The 19,862-nt window shown below is 34.4% G+C and overlaps 1 protein-coding gene across 3 annotated transcripts in view; it reads left to right on the top strand.

The window, feature by feature from the left end:
* The window catches only part of NR2C1 (nuclear receptor subfamily 2 group C member 1), a 68,068-nt gene that overhangs the window by 43,860 nt on the left and 4,346 nt on the right, over positions 1 to 19,862 (top strand). For all 3 annotated transcript variants that reach the window (XM_004381230.2, XM_023735720.1, XM_023735719.1), the window contains exons 9-12: positions 1,289 to 1,451; positions 7,121 to 7,242; positions 17,622 to 17,761; positions 18,514 to 18,651. In XM_004381230.2, coding sequence (XP_004381287.1) covers positions 1,289 to 1,451; positions 7,121 to 7,242; positions 17,622 to 17,761; positions 18,514 to 18,651 — 563 coding nt within the window. The remainder of the gene's footprint in view (positions 1 to 1,288; positions 1,452 to 7,120; positions 7,243 to 17,621; positions 17,762 to 18,513; positions 18,652 to 19,862) is intronic.

Raw genomic sequence — 19,862 nt, 5'->3', positions numbered from 1 at the left:
TAAAATTTAGGAATTTTTTTTTCTCTTTGAAGATGATTTGGGTCTGATATTTCAGATATTTTGGTAACCAACTTTTTAACTTCTGTTTATGTAGAATGAATTATTTGTCTTACTACGCAGTCATCTTGATTGCCCCTCCCCCCCAATTTCTAGTGATGAAAATTAGAAGACTTAGTTGAATCAGCTATAATTTTAAGTTACTTTTCAGGAAAGTGGTATCAGAATTCTGTTTTTCATTCTCTCAATATTGATACTTACGATACAGAAACCAGATTTTTCTGGCTTTTTCAACATTCTATTTTTCATTTAAAATGTTGCAGAAACTGCATTTAAGAGTCTCAGTAAGTACTTTGTTGAACATAAGATTTTAAGAAACTCTAGAAGATGTCTCACTGAAAAATATGGGGAGCTATTTTGAAAAATTACTTGCTTTTTTAGCCATCCTAATTTTAAATTTGTATAGTTTAGCTGTTGCTCTGTAACCACACATTTTAAAATATTCTTTGAATTTTTAAATAAAACTAAAGTCTAACTCTGTATTGTGCAGAATACGGTAAAGTCAACATAAGTTCTTACCCTTGTACTTCTAAATAACTTCTGTAATATAAATAGACAGATATTCTGTAGTATCAAATGTGTAGCTTATTTTTTTATAGGGCAGTTTTTTTTTTTATTGTACTTTAGATGAAGGTTTAGAGAACAAACCAGCTTCTCATTAAACAGTACACATATTGTTTTATGACATTGGTTAATAACCCCACGACATGTCAGCACTCTCCCTTCTCGACCTTGAGTTCCCTATTTCCAGCTTTCTTATCCCCTCCTGCCGTCTAGTCCTTGCCCCTGGGCTGATGTGTCCCCTTAGTCTCGCCTTGTTTTATGGGCATGTCCAGTCTTTGGATGAAGGGTGAACCTTAGGAGTGACTTCATTACTGAGCTAAAAGGGTGTCCGGGGTCAAATGTGTAACTTTTTAAAGCACATTTTCATACCAAAGTATAATTTTCATACGTTCTACCCCTTAATTATGTAAGATTGTAAAAAGAGACTTTAATTCCTTGACAGTACATTCATATGATTTTATAGATTTCTGTACTACACATATGAAGTTTAAATTGTTGCTTTTGGAGAAAACCAAAGTTATTGCTGAAGTAGAGTGCTCAATGATAAACCAAGGTTTTATTTTCTAAACATTTTTTAGGCTTAAATCTTAATTTCATAATTTTGTATAGAATTTTTATTTTGTTGCAGAGATTAGCCAAACCCACAGCTTCTGATTTCTCCTCATAGGGCATTTGACACTCTTGCAAAAGCATTGAATCCTGGAGAGAGCACAGCCTGTCAGAGCTCAGAGGGCGTGGAAGGAAGTGTACACCTAATTGCTGGAGACGCAAGCATAAATTACATCGAAAAAGAGGGGCCACTTCTCAGCGATTCACATGTAGCTTTCAGGGTATTTCCTGTGTATATTTAATTTTTATTTTGTGTTATCATCCAGTTTGATTTTAGTCTTCCTTTCAAAAATGAAAGTATATTCATTGTCCTTTTAAAGTCAGAAATACCCCTGATAGAATTTCAAGACAGCAGCCAAACTATATACATCTTGCTATATAAAATAATGCTTCAGTAAAGCATTGTTTATAAATTATAGTTATAATAGCAAGTAATAGGTCTAAGTTTATAAAAGTTAATTTTTAGAACATTTAAATAGATTTTTATTTATTTTTACTTTTAGTATTGGCATTCATGATGTGTTGAATGCACTGCTTTTGTTCAATGCCTAGTGCTACTTCTCTACTGTAAACCAATGTCTAAGACCAAGATATTTTGCTCTTATTATGATAACTACAAAAAAACCTCATTTATTATTTATCACTGTAATTATCTAGTTCTCAGCATTATTGTAAGAAGGTAGAAATTAATACACTTCAACGTTTGGTTTTTAACTTTTTGTATTTTTTAACCATTTTAGAGAAGGTATGTTTGTAATTTTTTTTGCCCCCTAGATACCTTCATTTCTGATGGAAACAATACTTATTGAATACTAGAGAATGGTTGATTTGACATCCAAATAATGTTGGGATCAGAGTTGTAGGTGTGCTGACCCTTGAGGGCCTACATTAAGACCTTGCCGTATTGATCCCTCAGTTTAACCATTCCGTATCTTTGCTCTGTCAGCTATCAGTACTGTTAGCAAATTGTATGCAGAGTAATTGAAAGTACATTAGAGTTTTCAGTTGACAATATAAAGCAGTCCTGGAATATCTGAGTGTAATTGCTCATAATTTTACTATAGATTATAAATTTTCACGCATATTTTGTGAAAATATGCACAGCATCAAATGCATATGTGTCTTACTGGTAGAAATGATGAACACAAAATAGATCTAACATTGGCCAAAATTTGACTTGGTAAAAAATAGCCACAGAGAAAACGCACACTGACTTAAATAATAGTTGCCGTCATTTGGTATAGTTAATAAAACATATCAATGAAACCAATCTTTATATAAAACTTTACCAAAGATAACTCATAAGGAAAAGATTAGAAATGTTTTATTTGCACCATATAAGAAAAAATTTAATGAGTGATGTTAGAAAAGACAATAAGAATAATTAATGTCATCCTAAAAAATAATGGTACAAAACTATGGACAAGGGTGGAGCGAGGCAATACTGACTTTTTGCTTTACTCTTTCTTACTCTAAATAAAAGATTTTCTTTTGTTTTCCCAGTTTTATTTTCTGCCTTTGGATTTAAGTGGGGAGAAAGGATGTATTATAGAATGGATGGCTATAGAAGAAGGACCCATTGCAAGGAAAAAGGACAGAGTACTTCTATAGAAAGTAGTAGTAGTCCACCTTTTTTTCATTGTTGATATGGTCCTCAGAATCATTGATTCTTTCAAGTATGTGTTTTGGAAAGGTGAATTAAAACAATCCCCCCCCCCTTTCTGGAATTGGCTTTTTTTCCATTTCATCTTTGACCTAATGTACTCTGAGTATCCTCAGAATCAGAGCTATAAAGTTTCTTGCTCTTCTGAAAAGGACAGCTCCTTTCTCTGATTCTAGTTTATAAGCTCTGTGAAGTCAAGATTTTGCTTTTTAGTGATTTCTCTGATTTCCTAGAACCCAGTACTTTCACGGTTAGTTCTCTTAGTGAGAATTCTGGTCATGAATTCCAAGATATGACATCTGTAATTAAATAATTCAGTTTTCTCTTAATTACTGAGCTAAATAGCGTTTTGTTCCTCTCTTGCATTTTTATGGTACAGTGTAGTTTGCGGTATACTTTCTGATACATGCTTTCATTTTAGCCTCACTACAATCTATTGAGGAGGTTAGGATTTTTATTCTCATTTTGTGGATAAGGAAAGAGACTTGGAGGTTTTCAGTATCTTGTTCAAAGTAATCCAGATAGTAAGGATAAATAGTCTAATAATGAAGCTTGCATTTTGACTCTGAAGAATCTAGGACAATAGTAATATTTAACATTTTTGTTCAACTTTATAGACTTTTTGGTATAATTTCATATATCTTATCTCTCTTGTTTCTTACAATTGCCTTATAAGAATAATCAAATTGCCTTGTAAGAATAATCAAGGTAGATAGTATTCACATTTTAGAAATATGTATATGAGACAAAAGTAAGATGTTTTTCTCTTACGTTTATTATCTCAGTATTGGAATTAAAATCTTTCTAGTCAACCATGTTGGCAGTTTGGAAGTCATTCTTAATCTCTTTGTACCTCACTCCCCTCCATTCTATAGTTGAATCCTAGCCCTTCTATCACTTGCATTTTTCTCTTCCTCTCCATTTCCATTACTAGGTTTCAGACCTTTTTTATTTCTCATTTAAACTGTTTTAGTAATATCTTTGCTTCCGGTCTCTTTTCTTCATCTTGTCCCCCATGCTGGTGCCAGAGTGATATTTGTTAAAAATTAATTATGTCACTCCACTAAAAGACTTTTGAATGCATTATTGTATCTTCAGTCAGCATCAACTTTCTGACTCCTTGCTTTAAGAAAATTAAGTATGTAAAACAGATAATAACAGGACATATCCTCTGTTTATGAAATAATACGGCACAGTAGTTTTTTTAAATAATGAATTCCCTTAGTTTATGTTGCAGAGGATTTCAATTTTATGATAAAGAAGCAGAAAGTTTTCAAGTTACCACCATTGTTGTATAAACCAAGGTACATCTGTTTATTTTAGCCCTTATATCTAGTTTTTACATATTACAAGTATTTTTTGTTTAAAGATAACTTGAAACTATTTAGTAAAGGATATTCTTTGTTGTTTTTTTCATCCTACTTACCCCTTCCCTTAAAACTAGTAATCTTTGGTAATTCCCCTAATTTTTCAGGCTCTTTTCCCCACTCACCTTGGGCAATTCTAACAAGGTAGGATAGTTCCCAATCTGTTTTTTATGTACTTATGTGTAGAAACAGTTGCATCCTAATAATTATGTATAAAATGCTTAGTATTTGCTTGCCAATGGTTCCCTTAAGAAATGTCTTTAATAATTATATTTTAGTTTACTGTTTCACCCCTAAATTTCTCAAACATTTGAATTTTTTTCTTCCCATACGTGGAATTTCAGCTGTTAATTGCCCTGTTTTATTATTGGCATCATTTATAAATAGGTAAACCACTTGTGGATAATATCAAACAAAAGCAGTTAATATTTTTTGCCTTTTTATCTAACATTTCTAGAGAACTTTTATATCATTTTGATGAAAACCTTTTAATCTATTTACATCATGGACACCTTTGAGAATCTGATGAAAGCTATATAGTCATTCACCAGAAAAATACATATAGGCGCATCCACATAAAATACTTTTAATTTCATAGACTTTATCTGTTCTGTATGAACTATTAACTACTTTAGTCAGTATTACTAAAATCAAGAGTGTCATTACAAGAACCATTCATTGTGTATTTTTAGATATACAGGTAGAATCCCATTTTTAAAAGCTAGATGCGATAGGATATCAGAAAAGCTATGTGGTTTTCAAACTTTATTCTAATTTATTTTTTTTAGCAGTTTACAAATATGACTCCTGAATAAAAGTATTATTGACATGTAAATAGAACCTTCAGCCATCTAATTATATCCTTCTAAGTAAAGTTTCTTATTAAATATTTGTTACCGAGAAATGGGATGAAATCAAGTTAATTTATTAATATGTCTCCCTTTTCTAAGAACTGTTTACAGATATTCAGTGCCTATTTAAAAAAAAAAAAAAAAAAAGAGTGGAAGGAAAGGACCATACCAAACAATTGGTGTAATAATGACTGTATAGTGGTAGTTAGCAGTGCAGTGGGTAGCTGCTAACTGAAAGGTTGGCAGTTCAAACCCACCAGCCACTCCACGGGAGAAGGATGTCAGTCTGCTCCTGTAAAGATTACATATAGCCTTGGAAACCCTATGGGGCAGTTCTACTCCGTCCTAAAGGGTTGCACTATGAGTAGGAATCGACTCAACGGCATCGGGTTCGCTTTTTTTTTTTGTGGTCACACCATCTGTATTCTCCATTTTCACAGGTATTTTAATGATTTGTTTTTGCTAATGGAATTTTTTTCTAGTTGAAAAAAAAATCCATTATATTATGTAGTTGAAAAAATCCATTATTTTAAAGAATGGTTAGTATAGACCTTTCTGAAAGTGACTCCTTTATCATTCTTTAAAGATTATTTTTAGTCTTATACACAAGTAGTATATGAAAATGTTCTTTAGTGACAAAGATTCAAGCAATGCATAAATATGTAGAACAAAATATGAAAACTCTACCTATCCCACTCACAGGTAGCCACTGTTTAGCTGTGTGGTGTGCCTCCTTCTGTCCTTTTTAACATAGATTAGATCATCTTCATATTATCCTGCAATTTTTTCTAATTAGATGTCTGTGAGATGTTTCTTCTATGCCATTACATGTCAGTTTTATCAGTTTCAGTGCCTACAAGAATATTCTATTCTACAGCATGGATTATTATTTTCCCTAGTGATGGAAATTTGGGTTGTTGCCAGTATTTAATTTCACAGGTAGTAAGTAGTAGCACAACCGTGAACACCCTATACTTGCCCTGTGTGCATGTGTACAAGTATTTTTCTGGAATAGATATTTAGAGATGGCTTTATTAGGCTATAGAATATACTCATTTTTGAAATTTTGGTAGATCCTGCCAAACTGCACTCCAGTTTACCCACCCTCAGTAGTATGTGAGCACTCTTCTTTCTATATCCTCATTTACACTTGATATTATTGATTGCTTCCATAATTTTAAAGTAGGAAAAAATATTTCTTATGTGTGACATTACATTTTATTTATAGCAATGAACAGATTTTCAAAAATGCTTTTAGAAGGATTTTGTTATAAAATATTTTCAACAGTGGTCACACATTTAAAATAACTACATAAGTTCAGCAGTACAAACTGACAGCTTGTGAGTGGTATGACCACATACACGTTTTTATCTGTAGGTTGTTTTAAAAACCATTTATGAATCAATACCAGTCTTTTTAGATAGGAAGGTTTACACAGAAATAACTGTTAAAAAATTGAAAGAGCTGGCAGTATTGAGCCCAAATTCTCATGTTTTCAGTGTGCTGAATTTAATTCACAGTGTCCCCATTAGCTGGGAACACGTACTCCTCAGTTGGCACCTGCTTCCTGTATTACTCTCCTGACTCTGTAAGCATTTGATTTGTGAACCCTGTAGCCTAAATTAAAGCAACATTAATCATAGGGGATTGCTCCTTAATAAAGGAAGGGAAGTTAGGAAGGAAGGAGAAAACCACGTTGTTAGACCAAGGCAGAAAGTAACTTATGAAAACACAACCAGAGAGTATCATAGTTGGTGTTTATTAAGTGGGATTGTGCTTGTCTGACTGTTAATTTGTTAGAAACTGTGGTCTGTTAGTTTATTCTGAGCCTTATTGTAAAATCCAGTGACTTGGATTGTTTCCAGTTTTTTTTTTTTTTTTTTTTTTGCTGAATATATTAGAAAAACTCATATTTGATGTGTTATGTTTACATTTAACTTTTTCAGAGAAGTGATAATTTAGAAATTTCAGTCATAAGATAATTTACCAAAATCCCTGTTCATACTAGCTCACCATGCCTTCTCCTATGCCTGAGTACCTGAATGTGCACTACATTGGGGAGTCTGCCTCCAGACTGCTGTTCTTATCAATGCACTGGGCACTTTCGATTCCTTCCTTCCAAGCTCTAGGGTGAGTGTTTTGAAGTCCTTGAATATAAACGTGATTTTGTAGCACAGATGTACATTGAAAAAAAACTTTTGTTTTAGGAGGATTTGTGAAGTAGGAAAAAAATGGTATAACATTATAACTTAAATTTTGTCATTTATATGACAAACTATGGTTGCGAACCAATATTTTCTGTATATTCTTTTTATGTGGAAGAGTTATCCATATTTCATAATATAACTGAATTAAGAGTTTGGATGGAATATGTGCAGAGGAGCTGATAAATCATGGCTAGCATTTGTAATAGGTTGTATATATAGGGAAGCAGTTGTTGTTACTGATTTAGCATTCAGAGCTGCCCTCAATTCACAACAACCCCATAAAATGCGGAACAAAATGTTGTCTGGTCCTGTGCTATCCCCATGATCAGTTGCGAATCGGACCATTGTGATCCATAGGGATTTCATTGGCTGATTTTTGGAAGTAGATCACCAGACCTTTCTTTCTAATCTGTCTTAGTCTAGGATCATTGTTTTCCTCCCACCTCCACTTCACATCTACAGTTTCAGCATTCATCCCTGGCTTGTTAACTAAAGAGCTGAAACCTGCTTACAACGAATTTGTTCAAACAGATATAATTGTTTTCCAATATTGTGTTTTTTAAAAAAGAAAAAGCAAACCTCATAGTACCACTACAGTGATCACAGGTTTTGCCCTGTCACAAAAGAGCAAGCACATCTTTATTCTGTTCTGAAATTTGCCAAATTTATTTAGAATGCTTTATAATAAGTGATATCAAGAGACAAAGAGACAGTTAAAAAGGTCGAGCCCACGGTCAGGAAATCATTCCAGTCACAAGACCTCTACTCACCAATATGATTTTGTTAGCAGTTCATTTCAATACCTTGTATATCTGTTTTCCCGTTTGTCCCATGGGAATAATAACTGCCCATCTCTTATCCTTAGAGAATATTTTGACTATGACTAAGAAACAATGAATCATGACTGTAAGAGGCATACCGAGAATTCCACTAGAATTTGATTTATTAAGCAGTGCTGGATACCATACATTATTAAATCATATGCTTAAATAATACAATTACATAGACTAAAACCCTGATTTTACAGTGGTTAGCCTTTAAAACAGTTAGCCCTTTCTCTTAAAATAACATTTAGCCTTCAGAAGTTTTCTAGTTTTTTAAGAAAAAATTAAAATACAATATAAATTTACATGTTAGCAATTAGTAAACTCTAAAGAAAAAGTGTAGTTTCCTAAGCTTTTAACTGGCATGCTTAGGCCTTGAAAAGTAACCTGGTGATATTTTTGATAATAGGCTTTCAATTACCGTATTTTTTTTTTTTTTCCCCACAAATAGCGTGCCCATGTAAATAACGTGCACACACATATCACGCACGGAAACAACAAAATTATGAAACAAGTCTGGCATAGTGTGCCCATGTATGTGCCTCGCGTATCTCATGACATTTCCAGAAGTGAATTTCAGCCTCGTTCAGTAGCCCAAAAATGTCACTTTTGATCATATTTGTGTAATAAAACTGTAAGCCATGGTCAAGAACTCATGGATTGAGTTTGGTAGTACCCTGGTAATCGGAAAATAAACAGTTGAAACTGTGGGTTTGTTTCTATTAATTTAAGTTGCTAATTATATCCCCGTCACTTTTGAGTCATTAATCTGAAGCTTGAACCTACTGAAGCGTGTCCATAAATCACATGCTATCAATTGGAAGCGTAAACAAAGTGAAGCCTACCCTGGCATAAACGATATCGAGTAGCTGTCAATAAGAGTCTTGATTCAGTCTGCAGTGACATAATTATCACAGTTGTCTTCCAACTCTGGCTTTTAATTGGAGGAGTAAACAAAGCAAAACTGATACACGATAGCTCTTCGTTCCACAGCTGAATGAGAAAACCTTACCAGATCGTCTTAAGTGAAACCATTAAGCTGTGTTAAGTCTGCTTATTTCATAGTGTACTTCTGTCTTATTAGCGCCAATGTCTTTGGTCAATGATCATAAGTCATCTTAGTCATATGCTTGTCATATAAAAAGACCCTTATACTTCTTGTACACCTCACATTTGAATTTTCTGATCTCTTTGCTAGAACTGGCCAGTTATCGATTATATTGTGCACATTTTTTCAGTTTATAAATCTAAATCTTACAACTCTTTAGGATCATGGCTGGAATTAAACACAAGTCCTGCACCGCCAAATTCAAACTGAGAGACACTGCGAGGGCAGAAGAAGCAAGCAACAGAGTGGCAGTGAGAGTTTGAGGTTGGAGACTCGTCCATTCACTAATAGAAGAGAAAAAGGAGCTGGAGAAAATGAATCCGTGAAAATGCAGACCTCATGGGCCCAAAACGAAATGGCCTGAGTTGGAGAATAACTTGAAAGAGTGGATTATGTCTCAAAGGGAACAAAATCAAGTTGTCTGTATTGTCACAATTCAGATGAAAGCGAAGCTTCTGGCAAATGAAAGAGGAATCCCAGATTTCAAGGCGAGTTTCACCTGGATTTCTAAATTCATGAAAAGGATTGGCCTTTCTGTGAGAATGAGAACTACCATAGGCCAGCAACTTCCAGATGACTGGGAGCAAAAAATGGTCAACTTATGCAAATGTGTCACCAAAGAAATCTCTGAATTCAGTATCTCTGCAGTGGACATAATTACCGTATTTTTATGCAAATAATACACTCTTTGTATGTTTGTTTGCCAACCATGTCCTCCCCTCCATGCCCTCGCCTCCCACGGAAGTATTTTTGTAAGTGTGCTATGCTAATTTCTTTTACAGCACCGTGAAAAGATTTGGCACAGTGACGCTTATGAAAATACCTCAGGGGGAGTGGAGGGGAGGAGTGCAGTGGCAGACAGAGGTCGAAGGTGCATTTAATTTGCATAAAAATATGGTAATATGGATGAGATTCCGATGTTTTTTGATATTCCAGCTGCCAGGAATGTGGCTGTTTCAGGTATGAAAACTGTAGCCATAACAACCACTGGGCATGAGAGGGCTTGCTTCACTGTAGTCCTTGGTTGCACTGTGAGTGGGGTGAAATTAAAGTCAGTGGTGATTTTTAAGAGAAAAACTGCAGAACAAAACAGAAGAGCACCTATAGGAAGCTATTAGATATTTCAATGATGATAGTGATGAGAGATTGGACTTCGAAGGTTTCCGGAAGTTGGATGATGATGATAATGAATTAATAAACTAAAATGGCCTATTTGAAGATGAAAACACAATTTCTTCTGGTGACTTTTATTTGTTGATTTCAAAGACACTGATTATGAAAAAAATTATCTTTCAGTGTAAGATTTATGAAAGCAATAAAATATAAAAAACATCTTGTTCCTATAGTTTTAGGCCTAGGATCTTTTCTTACTAATTTCTAGCTCTTTGTGCATTCATACTGTTTGGTTTCAGCATGGCGTCCCATTTCCATCATTAGCTGGCTGCACTTGGTTTAGGAAAATGTTATGAGGTGCCGTTGAGTTGGTTCCAACTCATAGTGACTTTATGTGCAACAGAACGAAGCACTGCCCAGTCCTGCACCATCCTCACAATCGTAATGCTTGAGCCCATTGTTGCAGCCACTGTGTCAGTCCATCTTGTTGAGGGTTGTCCTCTTTTTCACTGACCCTCTGCCAAGCATGATGTCCTTCTTCAGGGACTGATCCCTCCTGACAACATGTCCAAATTATGTGAGACGCAGTGTCACCATCCTTGCTTCTAAGGAGCATTCTGGTCGTATTTTTTCCAAGACAGATTTGTTTCTTCTTTTGGCAGTCCATGGTATATTCAATATTCTTCGCCAACACCACGATTCAAAGGCAGCGGTTCTTCTTCAGTCTTCCTTATTCATCTCTTTTTCTACTGTGTCCTGTATGGTCACTGTGAGTCGAAATCAACTCGACGGCAATAGGTGTTAGGAAATACCTACCTTAAATGAAAATTTCCATGAGATCAGTTTTATCGTGGTAACATTAAATCTGTTGGACAGGAAAAAAAATTGAAGTGAGCAATATGTAAAAAAAAAAGTTGGTATAGCATGCTTATGAAGATAACATGGGGGGCATTGCAGTGTTTGCAAAAAAAATTATATGCATTATTTGCATAAAATACTGTATTATAATAAATCAACAAAGGAAGGAATTTTCAAGAAAGTAATTTGAACTCCTTGAATTATTCATAATACTATTGATCTTAAGTACTTCTGTTAAATTGGGTATAATTGTCTTCTTATGGAAATAACCCAGATACTGAAGAGAGAAAATATAAAGTGTGAGGTTTCCAGTTATAATTAATTTTATAGTGGCAGCTACATTTCCCTGTGATGTCTGGAAAATCAGCGTTAACGTAAGAATAACAGTATTCTTTGCAATTAGAAAAACTATTGATTTAGCATTCAAGGCCATTGATTGCTACATAAACTCTTATTTCTTTTCCCTGTCTATATAATTTATAGGCTTATTTACATGTTAGCTTAATCAGATAGATAAGGACTAAATGCTAATGACAGAAAAATTCTGTTACGTGGTTATAAGAACTATTCTAAATCTAGAAACTGATACTGGTTGCATTTTTATTACTAGATACAAAATTTCTAGATACCAGTTTTATAGAGGGAGACAGATGAACAACATTAATCATTTTTTAAAAGTCAAGTTTGTTTTGATCACTTATCTTAGTAGAGGGGAACAGCAGCTTAAATAATCTTAAAAAGTGAATGGTTAATACCACTTATATTTGGTTTCTGTATTTTACAAAGGTGTTGCTTTTGTGTGTAAGGTTTATAGTTTCAGTACTTACAGAAATTTAGTTGTTGCTTTTAAGTTCTTCCTGCATAATTTGATGATAACCAACTATAAGCTAGTACTAGACTCAGTTTGGAAACACGTGGTATGGTTTGCCCAGAGTAAGTATGCGGCAGTTCTCTCTACCTAGATTCTTACAATATAATGAACAACTCCTAGCCACCGTCATTTGCCACGGGAGACTTTATTTATTGAATAAGTAAGAAACCTTCCACTAAATGCTAAGCCTAAAAGTTAAAACTTTTAAAATATCACTGAAACAAAGTAATGTTTCCTGTAACTTGGTAAGTTTGAAACCAGTTCTACTTCCATTATCACTGATTATTTTCCCCTAAGTACCATGTCCTCAGTTCAAGCAGATGCTGCTAGGGAAAGAGTAATACCTTAGGTTTATTCGTGTAGATGCAAAATGGTTAGGTTATCCCCAGATATAGATAACTCAAAAGTCATATCTCTTTGTCAACGTAAACAGTATAAACAATGATGTAATTGCTAATTATGAGTACTGCAAACATATTTTAATGGACATGAACAATATAGTGCAGTAGTTAAAGAGAAATACCTTGAGGTATTTAAAAAAGAAGATACATTTACTATTATGCAACTTAACGCTTAAAAACTAATTGGGGGTCTTGACTGATACCTTAAGTACTTTCTCTCCTCAGCTCCTTTTACTTCTCAAGGGAAAAATCTTTTGAAAATAGATAGTATAGTGTGACTACAGTAGTCATTTTTTTGTTTTCCTAACAGGAAAAAAAATCACAAAATATTAGCTTTAAATGGAGAGTCTCTACTCAGAAATTTGACTGTAGCATTTTACTTGCTTAATTTTGACATAATTTATAGAAGAGCATAGACTATAGTCCCAGAAGGTAGACCAGATGAAGGACGACGGGACATCAGGAGTTGAGGAGGTACTCATTAACAATCTGCGATATGCAGATGACACGACCTTGCTTGCTGAAACTGAAGAGGACTTGAAACACTTACTGGTGATGATCAAAGACTACAGCCTTCAGTATGGAGTACACCTCAACATAAAGAAACCAAAAATCCTCACAACTGGACCGATAAGCAACATCATGATAAATGAGGAAAATATTTAAGTTATCAAGGATTTCACTTTACTTGTATCCATAGTCAACACCCATGGAAGCAGCGGTCAAGAAATCGAAAGATGCATCGCACTGGGCACATCTGCTGCAAAAGACCTCTTTAAAAGTGTTAAAAAGCAAAAATGTCACTTTGGTGCGCCTGACCCAAGCCATGGTGTTTTCAGTTGCCTCATAAACGCTTGTGAAAGCTGGACAGTGAACAAGGAAGACTGAAGAAGAATTGATGCCTTTGAATTATGGTGTTGGCAAAGAATATGGAGTATACCGTGGACTGCCAGAAGAACAAACAAATTTGTCTTGGAAGAAGTACAACCAGAATGCTCCTTAGAAGCACGGATGGCGAGACTTCGTCTCATGTACTTTGAACATGTTATTAGTAGGGACCAGTCCCTGGAGAAGGACATCATGCTTGCTAAAGTAGAGGGTCAGTGAAAAAGAGGAAGACCCTCAAGGAGATGGATTGACACAGTGGCTGCAACGATGTGCTTAAGCATAACAGTGATTGTGAGGATGGTGCAGGACTGGGCAGTGTTTCATTCTTTTGTAGATAGGGCCACTATGAGTCGGAACCGACTAGACGGCATCTAACAACAACAACGGGCTTTGGACACGGTTCAAATTCTGGTTCTATCCACCTGCTAACTTCATGTCTTTGGACCAGGTTATTTAACCTCACTGAGGCTCAATGTCCATGTCTGTAAATTAGGAGGAAAAATAAACTTCTATGTGGGCTGTGACATTTAGGTGTGAGATAACGAATATAAACGTATCTAACCCAGTGCCTGCTCTGAAGTAGATAATAAGTGGTAATTTTCACTGATTTTCTCAGGAACCTCCTTCTTAAGGGTGGCTTGTTGTTTTTCTTTCTTAATGACCTTTCAAAAAAACATCTGAACAACATAGCTAGCTGTACTAGAATGTGATTTCTTCTTTTTTTTTTTTTTTTTGATAAAATTGTAAGTAGATATTTTTTGCTTTCATGTAGCTTTTTGACTTTTCCTTAACTCAGTTTTATAGCCCCTTGGGCTCACGGTGGAAACAAAATAATCCGCTACTTTATTCCTCAGTTGCTGCTTTTCATCTTTTTTCCCTTAGGGGTATACATAATAATTTTGATATTCCCCCATCCTCTGCACTGATACTCCTAAATCTTTTGTCTGAATGTCCCCCACAGTTTCAGGGCACTTTCTTGCTGTTAGGTACAGCACACAGGCCATAAGAGCCCTGATTTCTTTTCAGCTGCCTGTTCTTTTTCCTCTAGTGTGTTTACTAGGTATCTACCTTGGTTAGCTGTTCCCTCTTTATAACTTAAGAATCAGAGGTTAAGGTGAAAACTGAATTACGTGAACCTTTTCTTCATGTTTGTTTTTCATTTTTTCCTATTTAAAAAATTTTTAAATAATACTGATGTGTGTAACTATAAAGTTAAAACCTCATTCTCTAGAGATAACTACCGCAATTGTTAACAGTTTGGTGCCTTCCAGATCTTTTCCATGCCGTATTTAAATAATCAAACACACACACACACAATTTATACATTCTCTTCTTTGACTTGCATTTTACACTTATATTATGGACTTCTTTCTATGGCACCACATTTGAATTTGCCCTGTTCTTAATGACTGCCTAGTATTCCTGTTGATGGATTTGTTATAACTTACTTACTCAACCCTTATTAGTAGACATTTAGGTTGTTGCTTGTTTTCATTGTTATTATATACTATGCTACAGTAATATGGTTGTATATCTTTGCCTGTCTGTGTTACTGTTTCTACAAAATGGATTTCAGTAAGTAGAATTATTGAGTCTAAGAGGGTGTCCATTTTAATTTTTGATGCCACCGCCACCACAAGTTGCCGTCAATTGACTCTGACTCACGGCAACACCATGTGTGTCAGAGAAGAACTATGCTCTGTAGAAATTTCAGTGGCTTATTTTTTGGAAGTAGATTGTCAGGCCTTCCTTCCAAGGCTCATCTGGGTAGACTTGACCCTCCAGCTTACAGATGAGCAGCCGAGCACATTAACCATTTACACTACCCAGGGACCCCTAATTTTTGAGAAGTGCTATCAAATTTTTCTCCAGCTTTCACACCCATCAGCAGTGTATAAAATGCTTATTTCTCAGTTCAATTCTGGATTGTATCCATCTTTTCTGATAAGTGAAAATTGTATCTTATCATTTTTAATTGTTTTTTTTATGAATGTAAGTTTACTGTTAATCATTTTTATATGGTTACATTAAAGCATTGATTTTCTTTTCATTTAAACTTTACTTCCAAATTGATTTTAATAGTCAGGTTCTTACTTGTTTGTTTTATTTTTTTTTTAATGGCAAGTAGTCCCTCTCAGATGATGGAAAAGGGGAATCAGCCAGGAGTTCAAATTTCATCTGAATAATTCCTAGTGAGAAAAATTAATTTCTATAACTCTTAAGTTAATACTAGGATTTGTTTCAAGTATATTCAATTCTTAAATAAAATGTAATATAGTACAAAGGTTATGATTCTTAATGATACATTAAGAAGAAAAAAAATGTAAATGCCTTTCATCAACGTACATATTTCCTGTTAGGATGTTCTCACCAACTTAAATCTCTTTAGAGAAATGAAATCTTATAATTTCATTGTTTATAATGAAGTATATACTTTTTGGCTTAATGAGTATTTAACTGTGAAAGAACCCATGCCTGCAGCATTTCCAGCTCTGTCTTTTTCTAAGTTCTCATTTCTGTCTGTTCTGTCTCCCCTGAGATCAGGTATCATCTGCTGAATTCCTTCTATGTGCCATGTGTGCTATTCACTGAGCTACAGAAATGAATAAGAGAGTCTCTGCCTTCAATGAAGTTTTACTCTAGTATGGGAGACAGACCTCTAAACTAGTAAATTAGGATACTGTGAAATAAGTAAAAGTGTATAGGTGGCATCTAAGGGGGAAATAATTAACTGTCTTGGTACAGGAATGTAATAAGAGGATCTTCGGTCAAGAAAGTGAGCTCTGAGCTAAACTTTAAGGGATGAATAGGAATTAACCAAGAAAACGATGTGGGAAAAGGATATTCCAAGAAGGGAGAACAGCATTTAGTAATTCATTCAACAGTTTTTATTGAACACCTACTATCTGCTCGTTCTCACCTCAGCAAGTTTGCCCTTGTTCTTTCTTCTTCCTAGACTACTACCCCCTTAGATCTTCTTTTTTAAAAGTTCTCTCCCATCTTTCTCTACTCAAAAAAGACAGGCTTTCTTTAATCACCTTACCTGACTCTCCCCCCGTTTTCTAATGTATCATACTATTTTATAATAAGTAGCATTTTTATTACCTAAAATTAATTATAAGTGTGTATTATGTTTATATAGAATATATAAAAATTTTTAAATTATACACTTGTTTGTTTGTTTATTATATTTTCCCTGTTTCATGAAGGCAAACTTAATCTTCATTTCTGTTTCTCCAGTGCCTAGAACAGTGCCCGGCGTATACTTTATGCCATGGCTTATTCACGTAATTCTTATATTTTGGTTCATAGTAACTTTGAGCAAGATATAGGACATATGGTGTCTCTGCATTTTATAGAGTTAGACAGCCTCAGATTTGGGAAGCTTATTTGCCTAGTTGTAATTGGATAATGAGTAGGTGATGTAGGTTTAGAACTCTGGTGTCTTAACTTGTTATTCTAATGCTTCCTCTACTCTGTCATGCTGCTGAGATTTCTAATTCAGACATTCAGGAAAGGGCTTTTTACCTTTCTTGTCTCTTGCTAGAGCCCTGGTGGCACAGTGGTTAAGAACTTGGCTGCTAACCAAAATGTTGGCAGTTTGAATCCACCAGCTGCTCCTTGGAAACCCTATAGGGCAGTTCTCATCTGTCCTATAGAGTCTATGAGTCAGAATCAACTCAGTGGCAACAGATTTGGTTTTGGTTTTTGGTTATTTCTTGATACTCTTAGTAAAATCTGTGTATATCTCATACATAGGGATACCAGTGTCTCATGTGAAACCTGCTTACAGAATAAACCATTGCTCCCAGGAAATTGGTTGCTTTCCTGCCATCAGATAATTCTAATTACCCTTTTTTAAAAATGTATTTACATGCATTGAAGGCAAAAGAAAACTTGGGAAAGGTATTTTAAATGTGTACTTCTGCTTTTTTTTTTTTTTTTAAACAGTATTCCATCTGTCTCCGTGAAATGTGAGATTAAAGCCCAACCTTTTTTAGTTTGAAATATTACTTGCAACTGTTCTTATATACTAGCTAATGGTTAATAAGCTACCTAATGTTTAAATTTCTAAGCAATTCCTCATCAATTTCTATCAGCTGTACAAAACAGAATTGATCAAGTTCATGTACAGTTGGACTTTGTAATTTTAGTTAAGTAATGTTAAATATATGGGTGAGTTATAAAGTTTATAAAATTTAATAATATCTGACTTTTTTGTTTTTGTTTTTTGCATAGGCAAGAGAACAGCATATCATTGGTCAAAGCTTACTGGAATGAACTTTTTACTCTTGGTCTTGCCCAGTGCTGGCAAGTGATGAATGTGGCAACTATATTAGCAACATTTGTCAATTGTCTTCACAGTAGTCTCCAACAAGGTAAAAGACACCTATTAATTTTCTTTTCTGGGATATAGGAGGGGGAATCAGTTTTATAAAATGTTATGATTGAAGTTAGATATCTGATGATTGTGTTAATACCCTTTGCTTTAAATAACATTCTTTACTTTAGATAATTTTTATATTTTGATAAATTCATCTGAAAATATTTTTAAATGAGAGCACAACAAAATTGAAACAAGTGTATTTAAATCTGGCACACTATTTCTGACCAGGCCTTATAAACTGTTGAAATTGTTACACTTTGGTAGACGTAGAAAAGAATCCAGGGTTAGCTTATGTAGAGGTGATCAGACAATCCCACCAGGTTTTAAACTACCTTTTTTGTACTATAGTTCTTTGAATCTCACAATAGGCTGATGTTGTATCAATTCATCAGGGTGTACTCTCGCCCCTAAACAGTACTGAATAGTCTTAGAATAGTCCTTTGTACTTTAGTTGGCCAGTTTTCAGGTGGTTGTCTTCATGGCTTATCTTTGCAAAGGTGTATTTTGAGAGCAAACACTACATTTAGGGTGTTTCCTGCTGAACAACTTTTGTTTTTTTGAATGAAGAGTGTCCGAAGATGATTAATTAGTTTCATATATAATTCATACAGAATTTTAAACTTCTATAGATTGATTATATTGGAACCTAGAAATTAGTGAGGAGGAAATATATTGGATGAAAATAGTCATGCATTTTAAACAAAAACTGGAAACTTGTTTTTTCTGTTTGTTTTGAATTGAAAGATAAAATGTCAACAGAAAAAAGAAAACTATTAATGGATCACATCTTCAAACTACAGGAGTTTTGTAACAGCATGGTTAAACTCTGCATAGATGGATATGAATATGCCTACCTGAAGGCAATAGTACTCTTCAGTCCAGGTATATAAGCATTTACTTCTTATTTAAAATGCAGTATTTGAGAATGTGGAGAAGTCGAAACCCTCATACATTGCTGGAAGGATCATAAAATGGTGTGGTTGCTTTAGGAAACAGGTAGTTTCTCAAAATGTTAAACATAGAGTTACCGTATGACCCTAGATAGAGGCCCAAGCCATGAAGTTATATGACTACACAAAAATTTGCACGTGAATGTTCATAGCAGCATTATCCATAATAGCCAAAAAGTGGAAGCAATCCAAATGTCCATCACCTGATGAATGGATAAAGAAATAGTGGTAATATCTATACAATGGAATATTTTTCATCAATAAAAAGGAATGAAGGACTGTTATATGCTACAACATGGATGAACCTTAAAACCATTATGCTAAGTGAAAAAAGCCAGTCACAAAGGACCATATATTATATAACTCCATTTGTTGAAAGTGTCTAGAATAGACAAACCTATACAGGCAAAAAATAATTTAGTGGTTGCCACGAACTAGGGCAAGGAGAAAATGAGTAATGACTGCTAATGAGTATGTAGTTTCTTTTTGGGGTGATCAGAGTGTTCTAAAATTAGATTGTGGTGGACTCTTGTGAGTATGCTAAAAACTTTTCTACATTTTAACACGTTGAATTTTATGACATGTCAGTTGGATCTCAGTAAAAGAAAAATACAGTGTTCTTTGCTGGTTTAATAAACTGTCTAAAAGGTTTACTACTACATTTTTCCTTCCTTTGTTGTAGCTCACAGATTTTAAACTTTGATTACATTGAATATACTGAGACTATTCTGTTATTTATACATATTAAGGCTTCTTTGCCCAGTGTGAACCAATACCTGACATTAGAAATTTATCTGGCTATGTAAGGAACATTGAAGAAATCAGTGATATGACATGGTAGACCTTTAGTTTGTCACATCAGCATTTGAATCCTTAAGTATGTTTTGTTAGGCGTCAATAAAGGCAAAGTGAGAGGTGAGTATTACTGTGTTAATGGATTAAATTCCCAAACATCTTATTAGAGTTAACAACAAATAGAAAAATGGACCTTTTTTTTTTTTTAATTTTTTTTTTTGTACTTCAGGTGAAGGTTTACAGAACAAATAGTTTCTCATTAAACAGTCGTACACATATTGTTTCATGACATTGGTTAACAACCCCACAACATGTCAACCCTCTCCCTTCTTGACCTTTTTTTTTTTT

Source organism: Trichechus manatus, unplaced genomic scaffold (assembly GCF_000243295.1).
Source record: "Trichechus manatus latirostris isolate Lorelei unplaced genomic scaffold, TriManLat1.0 scaffold00081, whole genome shotgun sequence".
In the NCBI taxonomy this organism is placed as follows: Eukaryota; Metazoa; Chordata; class Mammalia; order Sirenia; family Trichechidae; genus Trichechus; species Trichechus manatus.
This window is presented reverse-complemented; position numbering and strand designations above follow the sequence as displayed.